Below are 25,925 nucleotides of genomic sequence, written 5' to 3' on the forward strand. Positions count from 1 at the left end.
TGCATAAATGTTTTTTTAAGATGTTGGTCATAAATGGTCTTAAGATATTTTTGTGGTGTATAGTATTAAACTTTTTCACTATATTGTGGTGTAGTGAAATCTGAAACCTGGAGAGATCGTAGAAATATCCTCCTTCTAATAAATTAAAGCATTTTTAACTGTTTTAAAAAGTTTATAAATTATTTGCAGGCTTGTCTGCCTTAACCCCACCTCGTGACCCAGTACAGATGTGGGTGATCCCATATGCAACAGGAGTATGATGCTGTTGGAATCTATATCACTGCCAGGTTTAACACAAAAAACACTTCATTAAAATTTGTGGACTGGCTGAAGCAGGAATGTTGAGCTTTAATTGGAAAGCTGTGGTGGTGGGTGACTAATTAAGCTAGAGGTCTGAATTTGATCGACATGACAGAAAAGCAGGAAGGAAGTCGTTCCATGAGTCAGAGTCATTCCTTTGAGTCAAATCCACACATTTATTGATCCTTATTATCCATATAAAACATTAAGGTTCATTATTGACAGATAACTAAGGCTATGCTCACACTGCAGGCAAAAGCGCATCAAATCCAACTTTTTGACCCTATGCGACCCATATCCGATCATGGTCTGACAGTTTGAACAGCACAAATCTGATATTTCCAAATCCGACCTGGGTCACTTTCATATGTGGTACTGAATCAGATACATATCTGAAGACAAACCAGTCCCACCACTCCTGGTTCCGACTCCGTGTCAATATATACCTGTGCATGGAGGTAGCAGCCACTGCTGCAAACAAGGCCATTGTTAAAGCATGGGCTCTCTTTTTTCTCAGTGTCCTTTCTGTAATTAATTTATCAAAATTCTGTCGGTTGAGACTGTGCAGAAATTGATAGACTGCTGAACAACCTACTGGCTCTGTAGCCGCCATTTTTACTTCTGCAAACAGAGCGTGTTGTGTGTGACATCTTCTTTTGCACACGCGGGCCGGTTTGAGGGCCGTGAACTGTTCACACTAGAGCGCGTTTGCTGTCACATTGTATTTGAAGTGTGAACAATCAGACAAAAAAAAATCAGATTTGATCAAAAAATTGGAATTGAGACCTGCAGTGTGAACGTAGCCTTATTCATCAGCTGAGGAATTTCAAACTTCAGACTGCTGCCAATTGTCTTCACCCTGGGAAGTCACATGACTGTGTAACATCTCTAACAGTAACAACACAACTGATGGATTTAGCATCCATGAAAAAACCTCTACCTCCTGCACTTCATCTGCTGAACCACTGGATACTTTCATTATCTAAATTACTGAAGATATATAGTACACCAAACTCTGGACAGTTTGCAGTTCTCTACAATAGTGTTTATATCACATGATCCCAGTTATTATGTTAGAAAGTATAAAACAAATCTATCTTTTTTCAATTATTGAACATTTTTTACCTGATCAGTTGCACTATACAGATTATGTCGATGAAAAAAAAATTTACTGTTTCAAGAAGGATACTTGAAGTCATTGTCACACGATAGATTTCAAAACCATGATAAATAACTTAAAATTACATCAATTGTACAAAAGATATTAAAATGTATTTAGGTAACTTTTCAAAGAAAATAAAACTGAACCTAGTGTCTGCAAAAAGACACTGTGATGAAAGAACACAAAGGGATGACGATAGATTCTACATGGTGTCTAACAGAGGAGCTCTCAGAGCATTTTTACAGCACTGTCAGCCATCTGCACGTCTGATTTCTGTCACTGCTGGATGAAGCTCTGCTGTCCACTCCACCTCCCTGTAGCCTGGCCCTGTCACAGCATCACTACACACAAGCTGCTGGTGTTTCAACCTCTCTGGACCATCAGGACACGCACACACACCACACACACACTACACACACAACAAAGACAAACAACTGTGTTTATGGGTCCTTCCGTCTGCAAAGACAAGAAAGGGCAGAGTAGATAAATGAGTGTTTGCAGAGACTGTCTTCATCATTTTTCAGTGTTAAAGCACATCCAGTATTAACTATTATTGATCTTTCTTGGTGCATGCTCAATCATCCAGGTACGTACATCCCAAAAGGTTGATTCTGTTCATCTGAACGTGGTGTTTTCAGTGAGAGAGAATTTACATTAATGATTAAGGAACTGACCTCGTAGCCCATTGTTCAGTGGTGCTAGTTTCAGTGATTGTGCAAATGTCCTGTTTATAAGGTTGGGGAAACCTGCAGTCAGCTGAGACTGAAGAAGTCACATGAACAAGTGATGAAATGTTTCTCCCACTAAAAACGCTACATGAAGATGAACAGAATCAAATTTTTGGGTGTTATTAATATTATTAAGGGCAGCACTGACTTGTTCAGACAAGTCTACAGTGGAGCTTAACCGCTGAGAGGCCTGAATTCTTCCTTGCTGCACAAACACTTTACTAAAACAAACAACAGAATTAGAATAAAAACAATGGGATTTGAATGAAAACGATGGAATTTCAATGAAAAGAACAGAATTTGATCTAAAACAAAAGAATTTGCATGAAAACAACAGCATTTGATCAAAACCAAAGAATTTGTATGAAAACAACAGAATTAGAAAGAAAACAACTGAATTAAAATGAAAACGACGGAATTTGAATGAAAACAACAGAATTTTAGAACAAATAATGGAATTTGAATGAAAATAATGGAATTTGATTTAAAACGACAGAATTTGAATGAAAAGAACAGAATTTGATCAAAAACAAAAGAATTTGCATGAAAACAACAGCATTTGAATGAAAAAAACGAAATTTCAATGAAAAGAACGGAATTATAATGAAATAAATAGAATTTGAATGAAAACAACGGAATTAGAATGAACAGACCAGAATGTGGATCAAAACAATGGAATTAGAAAGAAAAGAACAGAATTTGAATGAAAACAACGGAATTTCAATGAAAAGAATGGAATTAGAAAGAAATGAATAGAATTTGAATCAAAACAATGGAATTAGAATGAACAGACCAGAATTTGAATCAAAACAATGGAATTAGAATGCAAAGAACAGAATTTGAATGAAAACAACGGAATTAAAATGAAAACGACGGAATTTGAATTAAAACAACAGAGTTTGAGAACAAACAATTGAATTTGAATGAAAACAATGGAATATGAATGAAAACAACAGAATTTGAATGAAAACAACAGAACTTGATCAAAAACAATGGAATTTGAATGAAAACAATGGAAGTTTAAAACAAACAACAGAATTAGAAAGAAAACAACGGAATTAAAATGAAAACGACGGAATTAAAATGAAAACAACAGAATTTGAGAACAAAAAATGGAATTTGAATGAAAACGACAGAATTTGAATGAAAACGACAGAATTTGAGAACAAACAATGGAATTTGATCAAAAACAACGGAATTTGAATGAAAACAATGGAAGTTTAAAACAAACAACAGAATTAGAATGAAAACAATGGAATTAAAATGAAAACGACGGAATTTGAATGAAAACGACGGAATTTGAATGAAAACAACAGAATTTGAGAACAAACAATGGAATTTGAATGAAAACAATGGGATCTGAATGAAAACGATGGAATTTGAATGAAAAGAACAGAATTTGATCAAAAACAAAAGAATTTGCATGAAAGCAACAGCATTTGAATGAAAACAATGGAATTTCAATGAAATGAACGGAATTAGAATGAACAGACCAGAATTTGAATGAAAACAATGGAATTAGAATGACAAGAATAGAATTTGAATGAAAACAATGGAATTTGAATGAAAACAACAGAATTTGAATGAAAACAACAGAATTTGATCAAAACCAAAGAATTTGTATGAAAACAACAGAATTAGAAAGAAAACAACTGAATTAAAATGAAAACGACGGAATTTGAATGAAAACAACAGAATTTGAGAACAAACAATGGAATTTGAATGAAAATAATGGAATTTGAATGAAAACGATGGAATTTCAATGAAAAGAACAGAATTTGATCAAAAACAAAAGAATTTGCATGAAAACAACAGCATTTGAATGAAAAAAAACGAAATTTCAATGAAAAGAACGGAATTAGAATGAAATGAATAGAATTTGAAAGAAAACAACGGAATTAGAATGAACAGACCAGAATTTGAATCAAAACAATAGAATTAGAATGAAAAGAACAGAATTTGAATGAAAACAACGGAATTTCAATGAAAAGAATGGAATTAGAAAGAAGTGAATAGAATTTCAATGAAAATAACAGAATTAGAATGAAATGAATAGAATTTGAATCAAAACAATGGAATTAGAATGAACAGACCAGAATTTGAATCAAAACAATGGAATTAGAATGCAAAGAACAGAATTTGAATGAAAACAACTGAATTAAAATGAAAATGACGGAATTTGAATTAAAAAAACAGAGTTTGAGAACAAACAATGGAATTTGAATGAAAACAATGGAATATGAATGAAAACAACAGAATTTGAATGAAAACAACAGAACTTGATCAAAAACAATGGAATTTGAATGAAAACAATGGAAGTTTAAAACAAACAACAGAATTAGAAAGAAAACAACGGAATTAAAATGAAAACGACGGAATTTGAATGAAAACAACAGAATTTGAGAACAAAAAATGGAATTTGAATGAAAACGACAGAATTTGAGAACAAAAAATGGAATTTGAATGAAAACGACAGAATTTGAGAACAAACAATGGAATTTGATCAAAAACAACGGAATTTGAATGAAAACAATGGAAGTTTAAAACAAACAACAGAATTAGAATGAAAACAATGGAATTAAAATGAAAACGACGGAATTTGAATGAAAATGACGGAATTTGAATGAAAATGACGGAATTTGAGAACAAACAATGGAATTTGAATGAAAACAATGGGATTTGAATGAAAACGATGGAATTTGAATGAAAAGAACAGAATTTGATCAAAAACAAAAGAATTTGCATGAAAGCAACAGCATTTGAATGAAAACAATGAAATTTCAATGAAATGAACGGAATTAGAATGAACAGACCAGAATTTGAATCAAAACAATGGAATTAGAATGAACAGAACAGAATTTGAATCAAAACAATGGAAATAGAATGACAAGAATAGAATTTGAATGAAAACAATGGAATTTGAATGAAAAAAACAGAATTTGAATGAAAACAACAGAATTTGATCAAAACCAAAGAATTTGTATGAAAACAACAGAATTAGAAAGAAAACAACTGAATTAAAATGAAAACGACGGAATTTGAATGAAAACAACAGAATTTTAGAACAAATAATGGAATTTGAATGAAAATAATGGAATTTGATTTAAAACGACAGAATTTGAATGAAAAGAACAGAATTTGATCAAAAACAAAAGAATTTGCATGAAAACAACAGCATTTGAATGAAAAAAAACGAAATTTCAATGAAAAGAACGGAATTATAATGAAATAAATAGAATTTGAATGAAAACAACGGAATTAGAATGAACAGACCAGAATGTGGATCAAAACAATGGAATTAGAAAGAAAAGAACAGAATTTGAATGAAAACAACGGAATTTCAATGAAAAGAATGGAATTAGAAAGAAATGAATAGAATTTCAATGAAAATAACGGAATTAGAATGAAATGAATAGAATTTGAATCAAAACAATGGAATTAGAATGAACAGACCAGAATTTGAATCAAAACAATGGAATTAGAATGCAAAGAACAGAATTTGAATGAAAACAACGGAATTAAAATGAAAACGACGGAATTTGAATTAAAACAACAGAGTTTGAGAACAAACAATTGAATTTGAATGAAAACAATGGAATATGAATGAAAACAACAGAATTTGAATGAAAACAACAGAACTTGATCAAAAACAATGGAATTTGAATGAAAACAATGGAAGTTTAAAACAAACAACAGAATTAGAAAGAAAACAACGGAATTAAAATGAAAACGACGGAATTAAAATGAAAACAACAGAATTTGAGAACAAAAAATGGAATTTGAATGAAAAGCGACGGAATTTGAATGAAAACGACAGAGTTTGAGAACAAACAATTGAATTTGAATGAAAACAATGGAATATGAATGAAAACAACAGAATTTGAATGAAAACAACAGAACTTGATCAAAAACAACGGAATTTGAATGAAAACAATGGAAGTTTAAAACAAACAACAGAATTAGAAAGAAAACAACGGAATTAAAATGAAAACGACGGAATTTGAATGAAAACAACAGAATTTGAGAACAAAAAATGGAATTTGAATGAACAGAACAGAATTTGAATGAAAACAACAGAATTTGAGAACAAACAATGGAATTTGATCAAAAACAACGGAATTTGAATGAAAACAATGGAAGTTTAAAACAAACAACAGAATTAGAATGAAAACAATGGAATTAAAATGAAAACGACGGCATTTGAATGAAAACGACGGAATTTGAATGAAAACAACAGAATTTGAGAACAAACAATGGAATTTGAATGAAAACAATGGGATCTGAATGAAAACGATGGAATTTGAATGAAAAGAACAGAATTTGATCAAAAACAAAAGAATTTGCATGAAAGCAACAGCATTTGAATGAAAACAATGGAATTTCAATTAAATGAACCGAATTAGAATGAACAGACCAGAATTTGAATGAAAACAATGGAATTAGAATGACAAGAATAGAATTTGAATGAAAACAATGGAATTTGAATGAAAACAACAGAATTTGAATGAAAACAACAGAATTTGATCAAAACCAAAGAATTTGTATGAAAACAACAGAATTAGAAAGAAAACAACTGAATTAAAATGAAAACGACGGAATTTGAATGAAAACAACAGAATTTGAGAACAAACAATGGAATTTGAATGAAAATAATGGAATTTGAATGAAAACGATGGAATTTCAATGAAAAGAACAGAATTTGATCAAAAACAAAAGAATTTGCATGAAAACAACAGCATTTGAATGAAAAAAAACGAAATTTCAATGAAAAGAACGGAATTAGAATGAAATGAATAGAATTTGAAAGAAAACAACGGAATTAGAATGAACAGACCAGAATTTGAATCAAAACAATGGAATTAGAATGCAAAGAACAGAATTTGAATGAAAACAACTGAATTAAAATGAAAATGACGGAATTTGAATTAAAACAACAGAGTTTGAGAACAAACAATGGAATTTGAATGAAAACAATGGAATATGAATGAAAACAACAGAATTTGAATGAAAACAACAGAACTTGATCAAAAACAATGGAATTTGAATGAAAACAATGGAAGTTTAAAACAAACAACAGAATTAGAAAGAAAACAACGGAATTAAAATGAAAACGACGGAATTAAAATGAAAACAACAGAATTTGAGAACAAAAAATGGAATTTGAATGAAAAGCGACGGAATTTGAATGAAAACGACAGAGTTTGAGAACAAACAATTGAATTTGAATGAAAACAATGGAATATGAATGAAAACAACAGAATTTGAATGAAAACAACAGAACTTGATCAAAAACAACGGAATTTGAATGAAAACAATGGAAGTTTAAAACAAACAACAGAATTAGAAAGAAAACAACGGAATTAAAATGAAAACGACGGAATTTGAATGAAAACAACAGAATTTGAGAACAAAAAATGGAATTTGAATGAACAGAACAGAATTTGAATGAAAACAACAGAATTTGAGAACAAACAATGGAATTTGATCAAAAACAACGGAATTTGAATGAAAACAATGGAAGTTTAAAACAAACAACAGAATTAGAATGAAAACAATGGAATTAAAATGAAAACGACGGCATTTGAATGAAAACGACGGAATTTGAATGAAAACAACAGAATTTGAGAACAAACAATGGAATTTGAATGAAAACAATGGGATCTGAATGAAAACGATGGAATTTGAATGAAAAGAACAGAATTTGATCAAAAACAAAAGAATTTGCATGAAAGCAACAGCATTTGAATGAAAACAATGGAATTTCAATTAAATGAACGGAATTAGAATGAACAGACCAGAATTTGAATGAAAACAATGGAAATAGAATGACAAGAATAGAATTTGAATGAAAACAATGGAATTAGAATGCAAAGAACAGAATTTGAATGAAAACAACTGAATTAAAATGAAAATGACGGAATTTGAATTAAAACAACAGAGTTTGAGAACAAACAATGGAATTTGAATGAAAACAATGGAATATGAATGAAAACAACAGAATTTGAATGAAAACAACAGAACTTGATCAAAAACAATGGAATTTGAATGAAAACAATGGAAGTTTAAAACAAACAACAGAATTAGAAAGAAAACAACGGAATTAAAATGAAAACGACGGAATTAAAATGAAAACAACAGAATTTGAGAACAAAAAATGGAATTTGAATGAAAAGCGACGGAATTTGAATGAAAACGACAGAGTTTGAGAACAAACAATTGAATTTGAATGAAAACAATGGAATATGAATGAAAACAACAGAATTTGAATGAAAACAACAGAACTTGATCAAAAACAACGGAATTTGAATGAAAACAATGGAAGTTTAAAACAAACAACAGAATTAGAAAGAAAACAACGGAATTAAAATGAAAACGACGGAATTTGAATGAAAACAACAGAATTTGAGAACAAAAAATGGAATTTGAATGAACAGAACAGAATTTGAATGAAAACAACAGAATTTGAGAACAAACAATGGAATTTGATCAAAAACAACGGAATTTGAATGAAAACAATGGAAGTTTAAAACAAACAACAGAATTAGAATGAAAACAATGGAATTAAAATGAAAACGACGGCATTTGAATGAAAACGACGGAATTTGAATGAAAACAACAGAATTTGAGAACAAACAATGGAATTAGAATGACAAGAATAGAATTTGAATGAAAACAATGGAATTTGAATGAAAACAACAGAATTTGAATGAAAACAACAGAATTTGATCAAAACCAAAGAATTTGTATGAAAACAACAGAATTAGAAAGAAAACAACTGAATTAAAATGAAAACGACGGAATTTGAATGAAAACAACAGAATTTGAGAACAAACAATGGAATTTGAATGAAAATAATGGAATTTGAATGAAAACGATGGAATTTCAATGAAAAGAACAGAATTTGATCAAAAACAAAAGAATTTGCATGAAAACAACAGCATTTGAATGAAAAAAAACGAAATTTCAATGAAAAGAACGGAATTAGAATGAAATGAATAGAATTTGAAAGAAAACAACGGAATTAGAATGAACAGACCAGAATTTGAATCAAAACAATGGAATTAGAATGCAAAGAACAGAATTTGAATGAAAACAACTGAATTAAAATGAAAATGACGGAATTTGAATTAAAACAACAGAGTTTGAGAACAAACAATGGAATTTGAATGAAAACAATGGAATATGAATGAAAACAACAGAATTTGAATGAAAACAACAGAACTTGATCAAAAACAATGGAATTTGAATGAAAACAATGGAAGTTTAAAACAAACAACAGAATTAGAAAGAAAACAACGGAATTAAAATGAAAACGACGGAATTTCAATGAAAAGAATGGAATTAGAAAGAAATGAATAGAATTTCAATGAAAATAACAGAATTAGAATGAAATAAATAGAATTTGAATCAAAACAATGGAATTAGAATGAACAGACCAGAATTTGAATCAAAACAATGTAATTAGAATGCAAAGAACAGAATTTGAATGAAAACAACTGAATTAAAATGAAAATGACGGAATTTGAATTAAAACAACAGAGTTTGAGAACAAACAATGGAATTTGAATGAAAACAATGGAATATGAAAGAAAACAACAGAATTTGAATGAAAACAACAGAACTTGATCAAAAACAATGGAATTTGAATGAAAACAATGGAAGTTTAAAACAAACAACAGAATTAGAAAGAAAACAACGGAATTAAAATGAAAACGATGGAATTTGAATGAAAACAACAGAATTTGAGAACAAAAAATGGAATTTGAATGAAAACGACAGAATTTGAGAACAAAAAATGGAATTTGAATGAAAACGACAGAATTTGAGAACAAACAATGGAATTTGATCAAAAACAACGGAATTTGAATGAAAACAATGGAAGTTTAAAACAAACAACAGAATTAGAATGAAAACAATGGAATTAAAATGAAAACGACGGAATTTGAATGAAAATGACGGAATTTGAATGAAAATGACGGAATTTGAGAACAAACAATGGAATTTGAATGAAAATGACGGAATTTGAGAACAAACAATGGAATTTGAATGAAAACAATGGGATTTGAATGAAAACGATGGAATTTGCATGAAAGCAACAGCATTTGAATGAAAACAATGAAATTTCAATGAAATGAACGGAATTAGAATGAACAGACCAGAATTTGAATCAAAACAATGGAATTAGAATGAACAGAACAGAATTTGAATCAAAACAATGGAAATAGAATGACAAGAATAGAATTTGAATGAAAACAATGAAATTTGAATGAAAAAAACAGAATTTGAATGAAAACAACAGAATTTGATCAAAACCAAAGAATTTGTATGAAAACAACAGAATTAGAAAGAAAACAACTGAATTAAAATGAAAACGACGGAATTTGAATGAAAACAACAGAATTTTAGAACAAATAATGGAATTTGAATGAAAAGAACAGAATTTGATCAAAAACAAAAGAATTTGCATGAAAACAACAGAATTTGAACGAAAACAACGGAATTTGAAAACAAACAACGGAATTTGAATGAAAACAACGGAATTAGAACGTATAGAACAGAGTTTGAATGAAAGCAACAGAATTCTAAAATAAACAATAGAATTTTAATAAAAAAGAGTAGAATTAGAATGAAAACAACAGCATTAGAATGAAAACAACAGCATTTCAATGAAAAGAACGGAATTAGAATGAAATGAATAGAATTTGAATGAAAACAACGGAATTAGAATGAACAGACCAGTCAGCTGATGAAGCAATGTGCCTCCTGCCAATAAATGGATTTTCTCTTGTTTCACTAAGACCAAAGGTTGCTGTGTATTGTTGAACTTCTTACCTGTTGCTAAAATATCAGCTTACTAATATACATGGAGGCTACTACTGAACAAATGTCAATGAAAGCACTGACAGTAAGACATATGCAATCTTGATTCCTGGAGGTTATGACCCAGGTCATAATTTTGTGTACTGCATTTACTTCTCCACACCTGGAGCAGTGGTGTTCATTTAGTAAGCAGTTTAATGTAATTTACAGGTGAAGGCTGACCACTGGTTCGAGATTAAATGGGTCTGGCTATAAACTGGGACCTGTCAAGACTGACAAATCCTGCCTGCTTCCTGCTTCCAACATATCTCTGTGCGTGTGTTCTTGACTAATTTTCCTGCATCATTTTGGATTTCCATGATAGGCGAGTTGGTTGTTTTCTTTGTAGAATGTTTTGTTTCTTGACAATTTCTTCCTCTAAAAATAAATAAAATATTCTGTAAAATATTTAATACACCTGTGTGATTTGATGTTTCTGTGTTCATGTCTACAGGAAATAAAGCTTGTTTCCAGCTGACACCCTTACAAATCCATTTATTCTCTGTAGATGTGAACATTAGTTATCGTCACATCAACTCAAACACATGATCACAAACTTCTGTGTCATTTGATTGGATGTCTGTTGTCTTTCTGTCGAATATTGAAGCCTGCCACTGTTCTCTTCTTACAGCCTCACTGAGTTAAGAAGACTGCAGATGTACAAGAAACACTGGATCACTGATTTCACACTGTGTTATACTGGGAAAGCAGCCTGGACTGAGTCCAAGCCTCTACTCACTTGAGAACCTCCAGTGTGTGATGTGGGCTGTCCACAAGCTCAGACAGCTGTTTCACATGTGATTCCTGCAGGTTGTTCAAGGTCAGGTCACGCTCTCTCAAATGGGTGTTGGACTGAAGAGCTTTGAACAGATAATCACAGCTGGTCTCTGACAACTTGCAGCCCCATAACCTGAATGAAGATAGAAGATGTAAGTTTATGAGGCGAAATCTGTGGTAAAATCATTTAAGGTTTGATAATTTGTTCAGAAGATTTGAAATGTTCAAGTTTAAAAAATGTAAAATCCAAACAGTTTGAGCCAACAGGATGGAGGTTCAGACAAAAGGTACAAGTGAAAAAAAGAGCTCTCAATAATCTGACTGATGACATGCTGTTTGTTCACTGAAGAAAAAAGAAAAAAATAGGGTCTTGGAGAGTGGGGGTATGAAATTCTGACAAAAATCCTAATTTTTAGATCAAAATTGTGAAAAAAGTATTTACATTGCTTCAGTTTTAAAGATTTAGTTTGAAAGAAATGTATATATTTGAGGACACTTTTATACCAGACACATTTTAAAAGCTGGCAATTTTTTTATGTGTTATTTTTTTGATGTAACCTGCCAATAAACTCTGATATAATGCATCAAATGGCAACATTTATAGTAATATTGTATATTATCCCTTGTTATTTAAATCAATTAATAATACTTTTTTTAAACTCAAATCTCCCTGAACCCCACCTAAACTTTGTCTTTGTCTTTCAACACACAAGCAGCAGCATGACCAGAAATAAGAGAAAAACAAGTCTGATTGAAAAACCTTTTGTAGCAACGGACTCTTTGGCCACTATTGACAGACCTGTATAGCTAGCATTACCCAGCATGCCATTCAGCAGTACAATTTGTAATTGTGCAATGATTCCTGCCACAAACTGTTTCTGTTCCACAGATTCCTGTGTGTCATGACCTTTGTACCATGAAAACGAGTTAACTGTAAATGATTAATCAATGTGTTGTATACCAAGAGTTGATAGCAATAATGTTAATTGTTGTGAATTTTAGCACTACGGTTAGCATTTACAGGATATTGTTTTATAGTGATATTATACAAAGGACCCTGTTTCTGCAATGTCCTTTGTTTTAAAACTTCATCTCCTCTTCTTGTAACCCCACGGGCATTTCCTTTGGCCTGCTGGCCTGGAAAATCCAACAGTTCATCTATATGTAAACAAGGCACTTAAACTGGGATAGTGCATTCCTCAGTGTACCTCAAGCTTGCAGCCTGCTAAAGAACACACACAATTGATTATGTGCCTCTGGGTATATATGGTTAAACATTTCCTAGATGCAAATAACTACATGCAGTATTCTACCATGTGCAAACTTATATCACTAAAGGATTCTAAATGTCTAGTGTTTAATGGACCTGTATGATAATATTAGACTGAAGATTCTGTAACTTAACAAAGCTCTTTATGCTAACTGTTATTTTCTCTTGCCTTGTTAACTCAAGATTTATGGTGTATACTAAGGTTGGAGGAAAAACACCAACAAATCACTCTTTACCATGCAGAAAATGTTTATGTGAAGACCATCTGGTTTTTGTGTCAGAACTCAGGATGTAGGAGATCTCGGTAAAGATTTATTGTTTTTGTGAGTGTTTTTTTTATTGCCCTTGCTGAACAAAGGAATTTAACTGTCAGGACGCCACCCCACCCAGTGGGCAGGGTCTGAACTGAAACTTGTCTGCCTATAAAACTGTTGCACAGAGAATAAACCTTTGAGTCAGTTTGGAATGACACCTAGAACAGTCTCCGCGTCTTCTTGTTTTTCCAAACTGCTCCCGGTACTCCAGCTGGTACCGTGATTAACCATTGATCATGCATGAGAATATTTTAATTTTGTTTATGTTAAAGGATGAACTCTGCTTATCGCTGCCCATGTCTCGAAGGAAACCCGATCCACGGACGGAGATTTCTTTCATTAATCAGGGTGGAACCCAGATGAGGGCTGTTTGTCTTAAGATGAGTAACACAGTTTTAATGTTTGAAATGTGAACCATTGTTCTGCCACAGTTAAAGTGTTAATTAGGTTAATGTCAGTATGTATGTGTAGGTTAATGCCAGCTTTCACATCATATATATGTAAGTACAACTAAAACATGGTGTCTGACCTGAGAGTCTCCAGTCTGCAATCTGAAGTCTTCAGATAAACACACAGCTGCTCCACTCCTGAATCCTGAAGGTTGTTCGTGCTCAGGTCCAGATGTTTCAAATGGGAGGGGTTGCACTGAAGGGCTGGAAGCAGATGATCACAGCTGATCTCTGACAAACTGCAGCGCTGCAATCTGCATAAGGAATTTTTAAAAAGTGTTTATTACTAAGAGTCTGTGCTTGAAAGCATCCAGTGTCATAATATGTCAGGAGCTGAAGAAGGTCAGCACTGAGCTAGGATAGTCCTGGTGAGCAGTTGGCACTAGCTCTCCTGGGGGTTTTTTGCTTTGCTTTTTCTAGATGTCATGCAGGTCTACCTCTGAAACTGCTGGTCAGTCATTCCTCACTGGTGAAAACATTCTTAGATCACTGTAACTGTGTGTGGCAAATACCTTCATTAAAATAACTAAATGTGTTAAATTAGGCACTGATCACAAACTCCAACACTGAAATGAAAGCACTACAAACCCCAGTGAAGGTGTAAAGTACAATTTTAGCTCTGCAGTGGCTCTTTGTGCTTTCTGACACAAATAACTCGTCATCTTTGCTTCATCTAGTTTACTGTCACTGTTCAGCAGTGTCAGTTTGTAAATGTGCCAAAATTCCTGGTACAAACTATGTTCCCAAGATGTTTGTTAATCGACACTATACTATACTTAGACTATAAATACTATACTATCCGGGATTAGGATCTAAGCACAGTTAAAATTTGGTGTCTAACCTCAGAGTCTCCAATAGACAGTGGGGATTCTTCAGAAAACCACAAAGATGCCTCACTCCTGAATTCTCCAAGTTGTTGTAGCTCAGGTTTAGATATTTCAGATGAGAGGGGTTGGAATTCAGAGCTGAAGCCAGAGAGCTGATATCTGACAACCAACAGCTCTCCAACCTGAATAAAGAATGAAAAATGCAGACATCAGTCATCAGTGAGGTTCTCTTCAAGATTAACGCCCAGAAGTTTTATCATGGATTCTAAAATCATTATTACATCATTCTAAAAGCATTATTATATCAGTCTTCAAAGTACAAAACTGTTAAAGAATGGTGGACACTAAATAAATATTGAAACAGCTGGATCTGACCACGTGACTTTATCTGTCTGCTGAGCAGAAGTCAAAGTACCAACATGACAGAGTTATCTGAATGTGTTTCCTTTATTCTTAAAATAGAAACAGTGGTCAGTTGATCTTTTTTCATTAGTATTTTTTACATGAACACTATTACGGTTTCAGTCCTAATCTCTACACTAGACTGAAGCTCTAAACCTGAAGTGAACTGAAGTGACATTACCTGAGCTCAACGTCTGAGTTCATGAGAGCCTGAAATGGTCTGCTGAAGAATGTGACTGACAACTCTTTATAAAATGTTCTTTACACTCAAACTGGTCAGTAGTTTTTCTTTAAAGATTTAGTGCTGAAAATATTCTCTATCTACAGAACAGATGATTTAGAACTATACTCTTAGACTCTAGGCAGGCACTACTTCACAAACCATGGTAGTCTGTCTGCCTGGTTAGTGAGGTTATATTGGGCTGGTAAAGGCAGCTTTCAGTCTGCTGTCAATGCAGATATTCTGTTTTTTTATGACTTCTTGTGTTGTTATGTTGCTTTACAACAACATAAGCGATATTTGGTGCTGTAATACTCAAAATGAGTTAAAACAGGATCATTTTTAGAGGAACAGAAACTTTAAAAAAAAACTCTCAGCTTCCCTCTTCTTATAGTCTTTTTAAGAAGCCTCTCTCTTCTCCAGCTGTTTTTAAAAAATCCTCACATACATTCAGAATCCTGCTTTGCTGTTATGTTCCGGACTGTGTCAGGCTGCTGTTTTCTTTAACACATACATCACCAAAGCAGCTGTGTGGGTTGTCAAAATCTCTGTAGCCTGTTTTTATCTGCTATTTATCAGAGTGACTGACACCCCACACAGACCCTAACGCCTCATCACCAATCACCTCATCTTCTCTGACTGACTGAGTTTGACCTGTGGAGGCTGAACAACTGTAAAAATATCTCTCTACCATAACCTGACTTCTGTCAGCTTTTAACTTAACTTTGCTCAAGTCTGTCACGTCTGTTTGGAGCTAAAAGTAAAAATTATCATTCAGCCATTTGGAAAAGCAAACATTTCTGAAATCAATAACACTTCTATATATTTTTGTTCATACAAATTGTGAACCTTTATTAACCAAGAGTGTAAAACTTAGATCTTTGATTAAACAACAACAGCTCCAGTCAGCAAACTCACCTCAGAGTCTCTAGTCGACAGTCTGGACTCGACAGTCCAGCAGACAAAATATTTAGTCCTGAATCCTGCAACTTGTTTCCAGTCATGTCCAACTCCACCAGATTGGAGTTGTCGGATTTGAGAGCTGAGGCCACAACTTCACAGTGAGTCTCTGAGAGATGACAAGCTTTTAGTCTGTGACAAGAGAAAACATCAAATATGTTATTATAAAAGCAGGAATTTTGCATTGTAAACACAGACTTAGTGAATAGGAAGACAAAACAAAGGGATTTCATATGTAATATACAGATGAAAACAAAATTGTGTTACATTTAAACCATGATCATGTCCACATTTTGTCGGTGAAATCTGATGCTCGTCAATGGTAAATGGATTCATTCTTATATAGGACCTTGCTAATCTACTTGAGTAAAAGTTTTTCTACTCAAAGTGTTTTATAGAACCTGCCTCATTCACCTTTTCTATAACAATGTTTTAGATTATAAACTAAAGAAGAGAAACATTTGGACTGTTTCCTGTTTTTAATTTGGCTCCAGAAGATTTTGAATAAAGTCAGTTTAATGGAAAGATTCACCTGTAAATGGTAAATGGCCTGTATTTGTATAGCGCTTTACACATCCAGTCATCCACCCATTCACACACACACATTCACACACTGGTGATGGCAAGCTACATTGTAGCCACAGCCACCCTGGGAACTACTGATCTAATCTGATTAATTGTGTTAATGATCACAACAGGACTCACAGAGCCTTTCTGCAGTTGCTCACAGCTGGGATCAGTCTGTGTCGTTCTTCATCTGATGTGTTGAACTTCTGCAGGTCCAACTCATCCAGAACCTCCTCCGACATCTGCAGCATGTAGGCCAGAGCTGAGCAGTGGATCTCACAGAGTTTTGTCTCTGATTTCACGAATTCTTGGATCTCCTGAAACACTGAGCTGTCATTCATCTCAATCAGACAATGAAAGATATTGATGCTTCTGTCAGGAGAAATTTGAGAACGTCTCATCTCTTTTAGGTTGTTGATGATTTTCTGGATAACTTCTGGGTTGTTCTCTGTCTGACTCAGTAGACCTACTAAGAGTCTTTGGTTGGACTCTAGTGTGAGGCCATGCAGGAAGCGAACAAACAAGTTCAGAGTGCCATTTTTACATTGGAGGGACTTTTCCATGACTTTGCTCAGAAAAATGTCCAGAGATGTCTCGTTATATTCTTCCCCCAGGACTTCTTTTAGTACCTCTGTTTTCCTGTTGGTGTAACAGTGAAATGTGTAAACAGCAGCCAGAAACTCCTGAATGCTCAGATGAACAAAGGAGTAGACTGGTTTTTGGAAAATCCCACACTGTCTTTTAAAGATTTCAGTAAAAACCCCTGAATTAACTGAGGCCTCTGTGACATCCAGACCACACTTTTCCAGGTCTTCTTGGTAGAATATGATGTTTCTTTTTTTCAGATTTTCAAACACCAGCTTCCCCAGCTTCAGAAGAACTTCCCTGTCAGCATCCGTCAGCTCCTGTGGACTCGTTTCATGTTCTTTTTGGCACTTGTGTTTATTTCTTTTTGTCTGAACCAGTAGGAAGTACGAGTACATGTCAGTCAGGGTCTTTGGTAGCTCTCTTCTTTGGTCTGTATTCAATATGTACTCAAGGATTGTGGCAGTGATCCAGCAGAAGACTGGGATTTTACACATGACATTGAGGTTTTTGGATTTCTTAATGTGGGAGATAACTCTGGACAGCTCTTTCTCACTAAACCTCATCCTGAAGTACTCCTCCTTCTGAGCATCAGTGTAGCCTTGCACTTCTGTTACCCTGTCAACACATTTAGGAGGTATCTGATTGGCTGCTGCAGGTCGGGTAGTTATCCAGATGAGAGCCGAGGGAAGCAGATTCCCTTCTATGAGGTTTGTTACTAACTCATTGACTGATGATGTCTGAGTAATGTCAGAAACAATCTTCCGGTTAGTGAACTCCAGTGAAAGTCGACTTTCATCCAGGCCATCAAAGATGAACAAAAGTTTACAAAGAGTCAGTTTCTCTGTGGTGACTTTCTGTAATGTTGGATAGAAAACATGGAGCAGCTCCAGAAGACTGTACCGCTCATCTTTAACGAGATTCAACTCCCTGAATGAAAGCAGAATCACTATGTTGATGTCTTGGTTTTCCAAGCCCTCTGACCAGTCTACAATAAATTTCTGCACTGAGAAGGTTTTTCCAATGCCAGCAATTCCGTTCATCAGAACCACTCTGATGGGTCTCTTCAGGTGAGGTAAAACTTCAAAGAGTTTGTGACACTTGATTGTTGGGGCATGGACGGTATCTGTTTGTGAAGTTGTCTCCAGCTGCCTCACTTCATGTTGAGTATGAACCTCTTCACTCTGTTTGTCTGTGATGTAAAGCTCAGTGTAGATCCTGTTGAGGAGGGTTCCACTTGTTGATTCACCAAATCCTTCAGTCACACGTTCATATTGTCTCTTTAGATGTATTTTATGTTCATTTAAAATCTCCTGCAGACCAACATCTGCTGTTAAAAAAGAGCAAATATAACAAAAAAGAAAACAGTTATACTTTTATTACATCTAACCATAACATTATTTAAATGGTTTGCAATAAGAATTTTTGAGATTTTTTGATTTTTTTTAGACATTTTTAAGAACACATTAGATAAGTTTTTTTTTCTCTCAGACCCTCGAGATGTGTTCCTGTGTTTATGTGGAGAACAATTTAATAAGAAATAACAACGTCTGCTAGTCAGCTTACAACAACACAGCATTTCCATTTGACAGTAAAAGCTTCCATGTGTGAAAACCTTTATTGTGAAGGAGCAGAAACAGTCTGATTTTCATCAGTAGTAATTAGCAAAGTTTTTACACCATATGACAAATTTTGAAATAGTCTGTGTGTTATAGCTAATGATGATAATTACTGCTGATTATTATGATTACTACTCTGGCTGCAGCTTGATGTCAGCTGTGCAGTGACCTGTTCCCAAAAGCATGTTTAACTAAACGAGTCCAACAATAAACTCTGAGGTCAATGAACCAACTCTGATCAGCTGTTTTGTCAGAGAAATTATTAAGTTATTCTATTTGTTATTATTCTAATGTTGGCCTGCTAAATTAATCCCAGTAATGTATATGTTTCATGTTTTAACATGTTAAATGACAACAAAATGTTCAGAGCATGCTCACTATGAATTTCATGGATAATGAAAAAAGCTATCGTCACCGGAGCTCTGATGCCATAGTTGTATTCAAACTGGGATCACAATTGTAATGTATAGTAAATGATTGAATGCAGCAATTATAAATCTAACTTTTGCCTTGTTGGTCACAAAATTACAGAGATGCAGTCTATAGATCTTGTCTCTGCCTTTACATTGATGGCAGGTTGATATAAAAAGTGGTTTTGTTAAATATAAAACATATTTAAAATCTAACTGGGATTCTACTGTTCGTATGTGTTTGTAAAGACATAAACTCGTTCAAATTTGTGTTTTGATGTAAGCTTTAATATTGACTGTCTGAATGAGGAAATGTGGAACAGAAAACCAGAGCTTCCTTCTTCAAGCAGGAACAAACTTAAAGTTTTACTAAACCTGCTTTCTAGAACATGCTCAGCTTTTCTTGGCAGAAGTGTGTTTTGTCTTTATTTTTGTTTTGTTTTTGTTTTGTTTGTTTTTTCTGTTTTTGTTCAGCAAGTGAATCTGCTGAGCAATTCGTGTGAAAATTAGGGAAGCGTAATTACAGAAAAACCTACTGTGGGCTGTTGGTCAAAGTCTGTGGCTCTTGTTTAGGATGATTTATGATGTTTGTCTCTGATACACAATGTTCTTTTGTCTCCATTTTATTATTTCACATGTCTGAGCTCACTGTGAACCTTTATCAGATCATCTTTTCTATTAACTGTAATGTTTGGCCTGCAAAGTGTCTTATTCTTGTTACTTTGTTGGCAGTTGCCAAACAATGAAATTGTGCATTACCACCAACAACTGTTATGCAATGTGGACTGAAATGTCGCTGATAAAAAATATTGCAAATGTTTATGGGAAATGAAGTCCTTATCTAAGCACTTTCATCAAGTCATATGACAGCTGACAGAGAAAGCAGAATAGAACCTCTCTGTTGAGAAAAACTCAGTAAAACTCAGATTTATTATTGTACATATGAAGAGAGAACTGGTGGTTATGGTTAGTTATACTTTCAGATAATCCTTATATAATGTGGCTAATTCATCCAAAAATTAAGCACTTCAGTTTAGGAGAGGGGATTAGAGATGTGCCGTACTCAGAATACAGCTATCCACCATCAATGAATTTTGTAGTGCTTTCTTTCTAAAGATAGACACAAGTATTCCAGTGTGTGCCAAACTGTTACACAAATTGTAATCCTGCATTTTTTTTTATTAGGGCAGTCTGTATCTGTAAAACTGATGGTCAAAGAACATCACACTCTGTCAAAACTTTTAATTTTTCAGTATGTAAGTGGGCAGCTTGGTGCTATTCACTGCACGTGCTTTCACTCCTTGGATTGTTAGAAGTCAGTCAGTGACGGGGGTGGGGCAGGATCCTGGTGTTGTGCAAACCACAAACTGGGAAAGTGGGAGTTGGATGACATTTTATTCTGGTGTCCTGTTTATTTTAAATATCTAATCCCTGAGCAATGTAGGATTAATTCACGCCTTATAATATAGTAATACTATCTAAACATGTTAAAAAATCAGCCAATATTACCTTTTTATTATGATATATTATTATAATATTTGGTAGTAGAATACTGGTTTAACTCTTTTTCTGCAGCTCCAGTTTGTTTTTAATTATTTTCAATCAACTTGCCAATAAAAGCCTGTGTGTCTTTATTACACAATAACACTTATTAAAGATCGACAGTTCCACCTGGAAAACTCAGTTCACTTCCCTCGGCCCCTCCCCTATGCCATATTAAGTACCGAGGATGTATTACATAACTCTGACTGTAACAGTTTTTCTCAGAAATGAGTCCATGAATAAGCGGATGCTTAATCCTACTTTATAGACAGCTGCTCTTACTGGATATCTGCAGTTGTGCTTCAGTCCTGGATTTTTCTGGTCCATGGCTGGTAGACACTGGATCCTCTGAGATCGCCTTCCTCTCTCTGTGAACACATTTTTTAATTGTTAAAGTCAATTGTTGTTTATCAGTTTAAAAAATGGATCAAAATTTGACAACACTGTGCAGACGGTGTGATGGCCAAAAGAGGAACGAGAAAAGGGAAATACTTTTTAAGATGAAGAAAACTAGAGCTTGAATCATCAATGTGATGTTTGCTTTTGATTTCATCAACAGTAATAAAGTGCTTTCCCTGTCAGCCTGTCTTACTTAACACTGATCTGTGTCCAGTTTTCAACAACTACAACATCAGCCAGGTGTAGTGATTGTGAGTGCAAGAAAATAATTATTATAATAGAATGTGTTAAATTTTCTTAGATGAGAGGGTCCAGCAGATCAGAGGAATAGGGAAGGATTTGTCTGTGTGTTTTAGTTTGGCTTAGTTGTAGACCTGAGAGTGTGTAATTGTGTAGAGGGAAAGGAATTTATGGACACTGGGGGTCTGCTGTCATAAAAGGAGACAGGAAGCTACAGTTGGGGATTGCTGATGCTTGTGCCTTTAATAAAAGCTCATAATTGTCATAACTTAGAAGTAGGTTTGCAGGAGACTCTCCACATGCTTATCTGTAAAAGTAAGACAACAAGAGGCCAATGGCCCAGTGGATGCAGAGTGGGGATCTCAGTGCTTGTAATCTGTTAACTTTTTTTGTAGAGGAATTTGGTTTAGCTTCCATGAGGGGAGATTACTTTTATGACCGGCAGGAAGTCACATACACACACACACACACACACACACACACACACACACACACACACACACACACACACACACACACACAGTGTTTTAACTGTTACACTCACATACCCACACGCACACTCACTCACGTGCACTCACATAAATACACAGGTAATCACGTGCTCGCACGTACACACACAAACACAGAGTTTGCATCGTCTTTCACTAGCGTAAAAAGCAGTAGGGAAGACGATATACTTCAACTAACAGCTGAATTTCATTTGATTAAGCTGACTGTGAATATTTTATATGTTTGGAAACAAAGTTGTGGGGAGTTGCTTCGTTGTATACTAGCAGCATTAGTCCTCTTAATGCTTCCTTTGTCTTTCACTCAGTATTTTGTATGTGAGGATCATTTATTTTACTCACACTTGTTTATGTAGTGATGTTGCTGACATAAACATTTACATTTAACATAAAATATATTATAATCTTGTGCTAAAACCGTTTTAATTTGAAAATAAAAATGACCTCAGTAAGAACTGGACTAATAGGGTGTACTGTTCACATAAAGGTCAAATTTAAATGGACTCGTGGTTACACACTGAGGGAGGATGAGAAAATCTTAGTAGAAACTGAGTCTTACGTTGTGTCTGAGGGTCCAGGTTCATCCCTGAAGTTTAAATGATCAACTTTGGAGCTGTCACTTCTCATAGAAGGACAGCTGGATCCTGCAGACTCTGCTCCACTCTTTTCTTCCTCAACACAAATGTTCATCTTGTGAACTTCTGAAAGTGAGTCTGAGAGGTAAACCAGAAACAGTGAGTTCACATTAGCAGAGGTTATTAAGTTACGGTCAGATTTCTCCACTGAGCCAATTTCAGAATTGTCATGTAAACTAAAACCAGATCGTCATGATACACAGGGAATAGAGAGAAACTTAATTCATCTGGTAAATCTGAAGACAGTTTTCAGGAGCAGGCACTAGTTTGTGGATGCTGCTATGTTAACCTGCCGTGTTGAATACATTGGCTGAGATGGGCAGTATCATTACTTCAATCACATTTTATGAATGTACCTAGAGACCGGCCATGCAGGTACTATGCCAAAGTCAGAGAAGAAGAAACCTGTAGGTGTTCAGACCATAGAGGAAAACCTTCAGACTCAAGATATGAATCATACCGATGTTGTATCATCTGAGAACGGGCTCCCTTTACCAAAGACAAGAAAACATGGGACAAAAAAGAGACGACTGACAGTATACTGATATACTGACCAACAAATTGTCATCCTCTTCCTCCTCACCTCAATCTTTATCTTCTGAAGTGAAGTCGGGGCTCTAATACACAAAAATGTGCATAAACATGTATGTTTATGGTGTTGCAAATACTACAACCCGGACAACAACCCAGCTGAAAAATAACAGCTGGTTAAGCGAACATTATGCCAGCAATGTTTAGTCTGAGTGTCCTAAAAATCATTTTTTCACTCTCATCAACTTCTTTGTCCAATTTCACATCGCATGACAGTTTTTTGCTAATTGAAAAACAAGGTTAAGACATTTAATTTGAATTGGTTAAAAAGCAGAAGGATAAACCAGACTTAGCAAAGAACCACTTTTTTAAAGTGTATCTGGGGGACTTTGTTACTGGCAGCCTGCCACACTATCACAAAAACTTAAATTATTCCAATTTTATTAACTGAACCTAAATCTTAAACCTGAATTTTGCATATCTTAACATAGTGTCCAGTGTACCCTTGAAAAGAAACGTGGAAACTGCACAAATGGAGGACAAAAAAAGGAAACTACAGAAGATGAAGAGTATCTGAAAGTGATGCTGTAGCAAATCCCTGTCACCACAAGGTCCCAACACAAACAGTCAGACAGGATCAGATCTTTTGTTTTCACTCTTTTTTCAAATTGAGTCTGATCTAGGGTCACGGACCAGCCACTGCAGGCTTCATGATGCCATGGACTGACCTTTCCAGAGCCCAGACCTCAACATTACTGAAGCAGAGTGAGATCACTTTGATGGACAAGGGAGAAAAGGGAAGACAAACTGAAAAGAAGAGCTTGGAAGTTGAAAACTATTCCAGGCAATAATTTAAAGAAATTACTAGAAAGCTCGTGCGAGTTCACAGTATGTTGAAGGATAAAAGTGGCCGTGACAGTAGTTCTAAGGAGCTGTTTGTTTAACAGTCTTTTGTTTGTAGGTCCAAACATATCAACAGGCCTGAAATTAAAATCTTACTGTTAAAGAACATTTGCATGGTCTGTGTCACTTGTCAAGCATGATTATTGTTTTAATGATCTAGTGGAGAAAACCAGTTCGACCACAATCCTAAATGTTCTTCCTATGTGTGGAAAAGAATCAACAATTTGTCTTACAGTCAGCACACTGTGTATATATTTTATACCTGTTGAACCATTTCCACACAGCACAGAGCATAAAGCAGATAACACACACTCGCTCAGTTTGTGCACCCGCTTTGGATGTTATTAGTCCATACAGTGAGTGTTATTTAGCAGAGCTCAGCCATGCAGATATGGGCCATAGGGGCCCATATCTGCCAGTTTTCCCTTCCCATTTACAACAGATCAGACGGCCTCTCTCTCTCTCTGTCTCTCTCTCTCTGTCTCTCTGTCTCTGTACGCACTTTTATTGAATCTTATTTTTAAGAGCCCACAAAGAGCTAAACTGACTGCAAAGCATTTAAACATAGTCTGAACATTAGTGCAGTTCACTTTTTATGTTTTTTAATTATTGTAATTTAGGTCTTATTTAGAGACGGGATGTTAGCAAATGTTGTCATAATAATGGGAAGTAAAGAAGTACAAATACTTACTGTATTTTAGTAGAGTTGTCATGAATTACTGGCTGTGGACCCAAATGAAGGCTGATTAGATGTGCTGACAACATAAAGTGAAAGTGCACCTTTACTGAGTGGGTAGATAGTCCAACAAGCAAAATTAAAAACACATTTGGGAGAAAAATCAATACTAGTACCACTAATTACTAGTAGTAGTAGCAGTACTCCTATACTACTATTAATAATAGTAACAATAGTCAGGATCCTACTGTGGTTGCTTACCTGCGTCAGTTTATCCTTTCTCTTTCTCTCTCTGTGGGGGTGTGTTTGCTGTGAGTGAACATTAAACTACGCCTGTATCCTCTTCTGACGTCCAACAACACAAAAACAAATATTTCCTCAGGCACTCCCTTAGCAAGAGACTTATACTTTTTTCAGAATCTACTTAATAATATATAAAATGCATTTTACAGTCACTATTTTTCTATCATATCCTTCATTAATTTATTTAAAAAATGAATTCAGCTTTTTTTTTTTTTTTTTTGCCTGCCCGTTTGGTTCTTTTGCCATCAGAATTATTGTCTAAAGGCGAAGAAAGATGCCCAACGGATTTACTTTATCAAATGGACCATCCCAGCCTTGCCGTAATGGTCCATTTGATTCACCTTTTATTGTTTTTTTTTTTTTATTTTCACTTGCTAAATACGGGACAGACTTGACTGGGGAAAAGAAGGGGAGAAAGAAAGAGGGAAAGAAAAACAGTGGGAAAGAGGGACAGGGGATAAAGGGCAAAAAAACAAAAACCAACTAAATAAGCAGACAAAAATACATCTTTTAATCACCTGGATCACCTGTTGAGAAAGAAAAAAGAGAAAACAACCAAAAGAAGAAAAAAAGAGGACCATAATAAACAACATCACGATGATCTATGGGAATATAACAGTAAATACTAAATTTTAAACATTATTGTGCAGCACATAAGATCAACAGAACACAGTGTGCTTTGAGGTAGGAGCCAAAAAGGGTGTAGTTTGTGTGTGTGATCACCCGTGTGTACACCTGTGA

The 25,925-nt window shown here is 34.5% G+C and overlaps 1 protein-coding gene across 2 annotated transcripts; it reads right to left on the minus strand.

The window, feature by feature from the left end:
* LOC146567602 (NACHT, LRR and PYD domains-containing protein 12-like) lies at nt 1–24,957 on the minus strand. Of its 2 annotated transcripts, XM_085287528.1 has the most exons (10): nt 24,897–24,957; nt 22,696–22,849; nt 21,274–21,359; nt 16,974–18,750; nt 16,227–16,400; nt 14,701–14,868; nt 13,940–14,113; nt 11,789–11,959; nt 2,339–2,411; nt 1–1,918 (listed from the first exon to the last, which is right to left on the minus strand). In XM_085287528.1, the coding sequence occupies exons 1-10, from the start codon at nt 24,916–24,918 to the stop codon at nt 1,826–1,828; spliced, it is 2,892 nt and encodes a 963-aa protein (XP_085143654.1). In that variant the 5' UTR covers nt 24,919–24,957; the 3' UTR covers nt 1–1,825. The 2 variants fall into 2 exon arrangements, with proteins under 2 accessions (XP_085143654.1, XP_085143653.1); XM_085287527.1 differs by lacking the exons at nt 1–1,918; nt 2,339–2,411 and having other exon boundaries at nt 11,785–11,959.
* Nucleotides 24,958–25,925: the final 968 nt, after the last annotated feature.

Source organism: Mchenga conophoros, linkage group LG9 (assembly GCF_057382185.1).
Source record: "Mchenga conophoros isolate Kocher_MC1m ecotype Shallow Benthic linkage group LG9, M_conophoros_male_GT1.1, whole genome shotgun sequence".
In the NCBI taxonomy this organism is placed as follows: Eukaryota; Metazoa; Chordata; class Actinopteri; order Cichliformes; family Cichlidae; genus Mchenga; species Mchenga conophoros.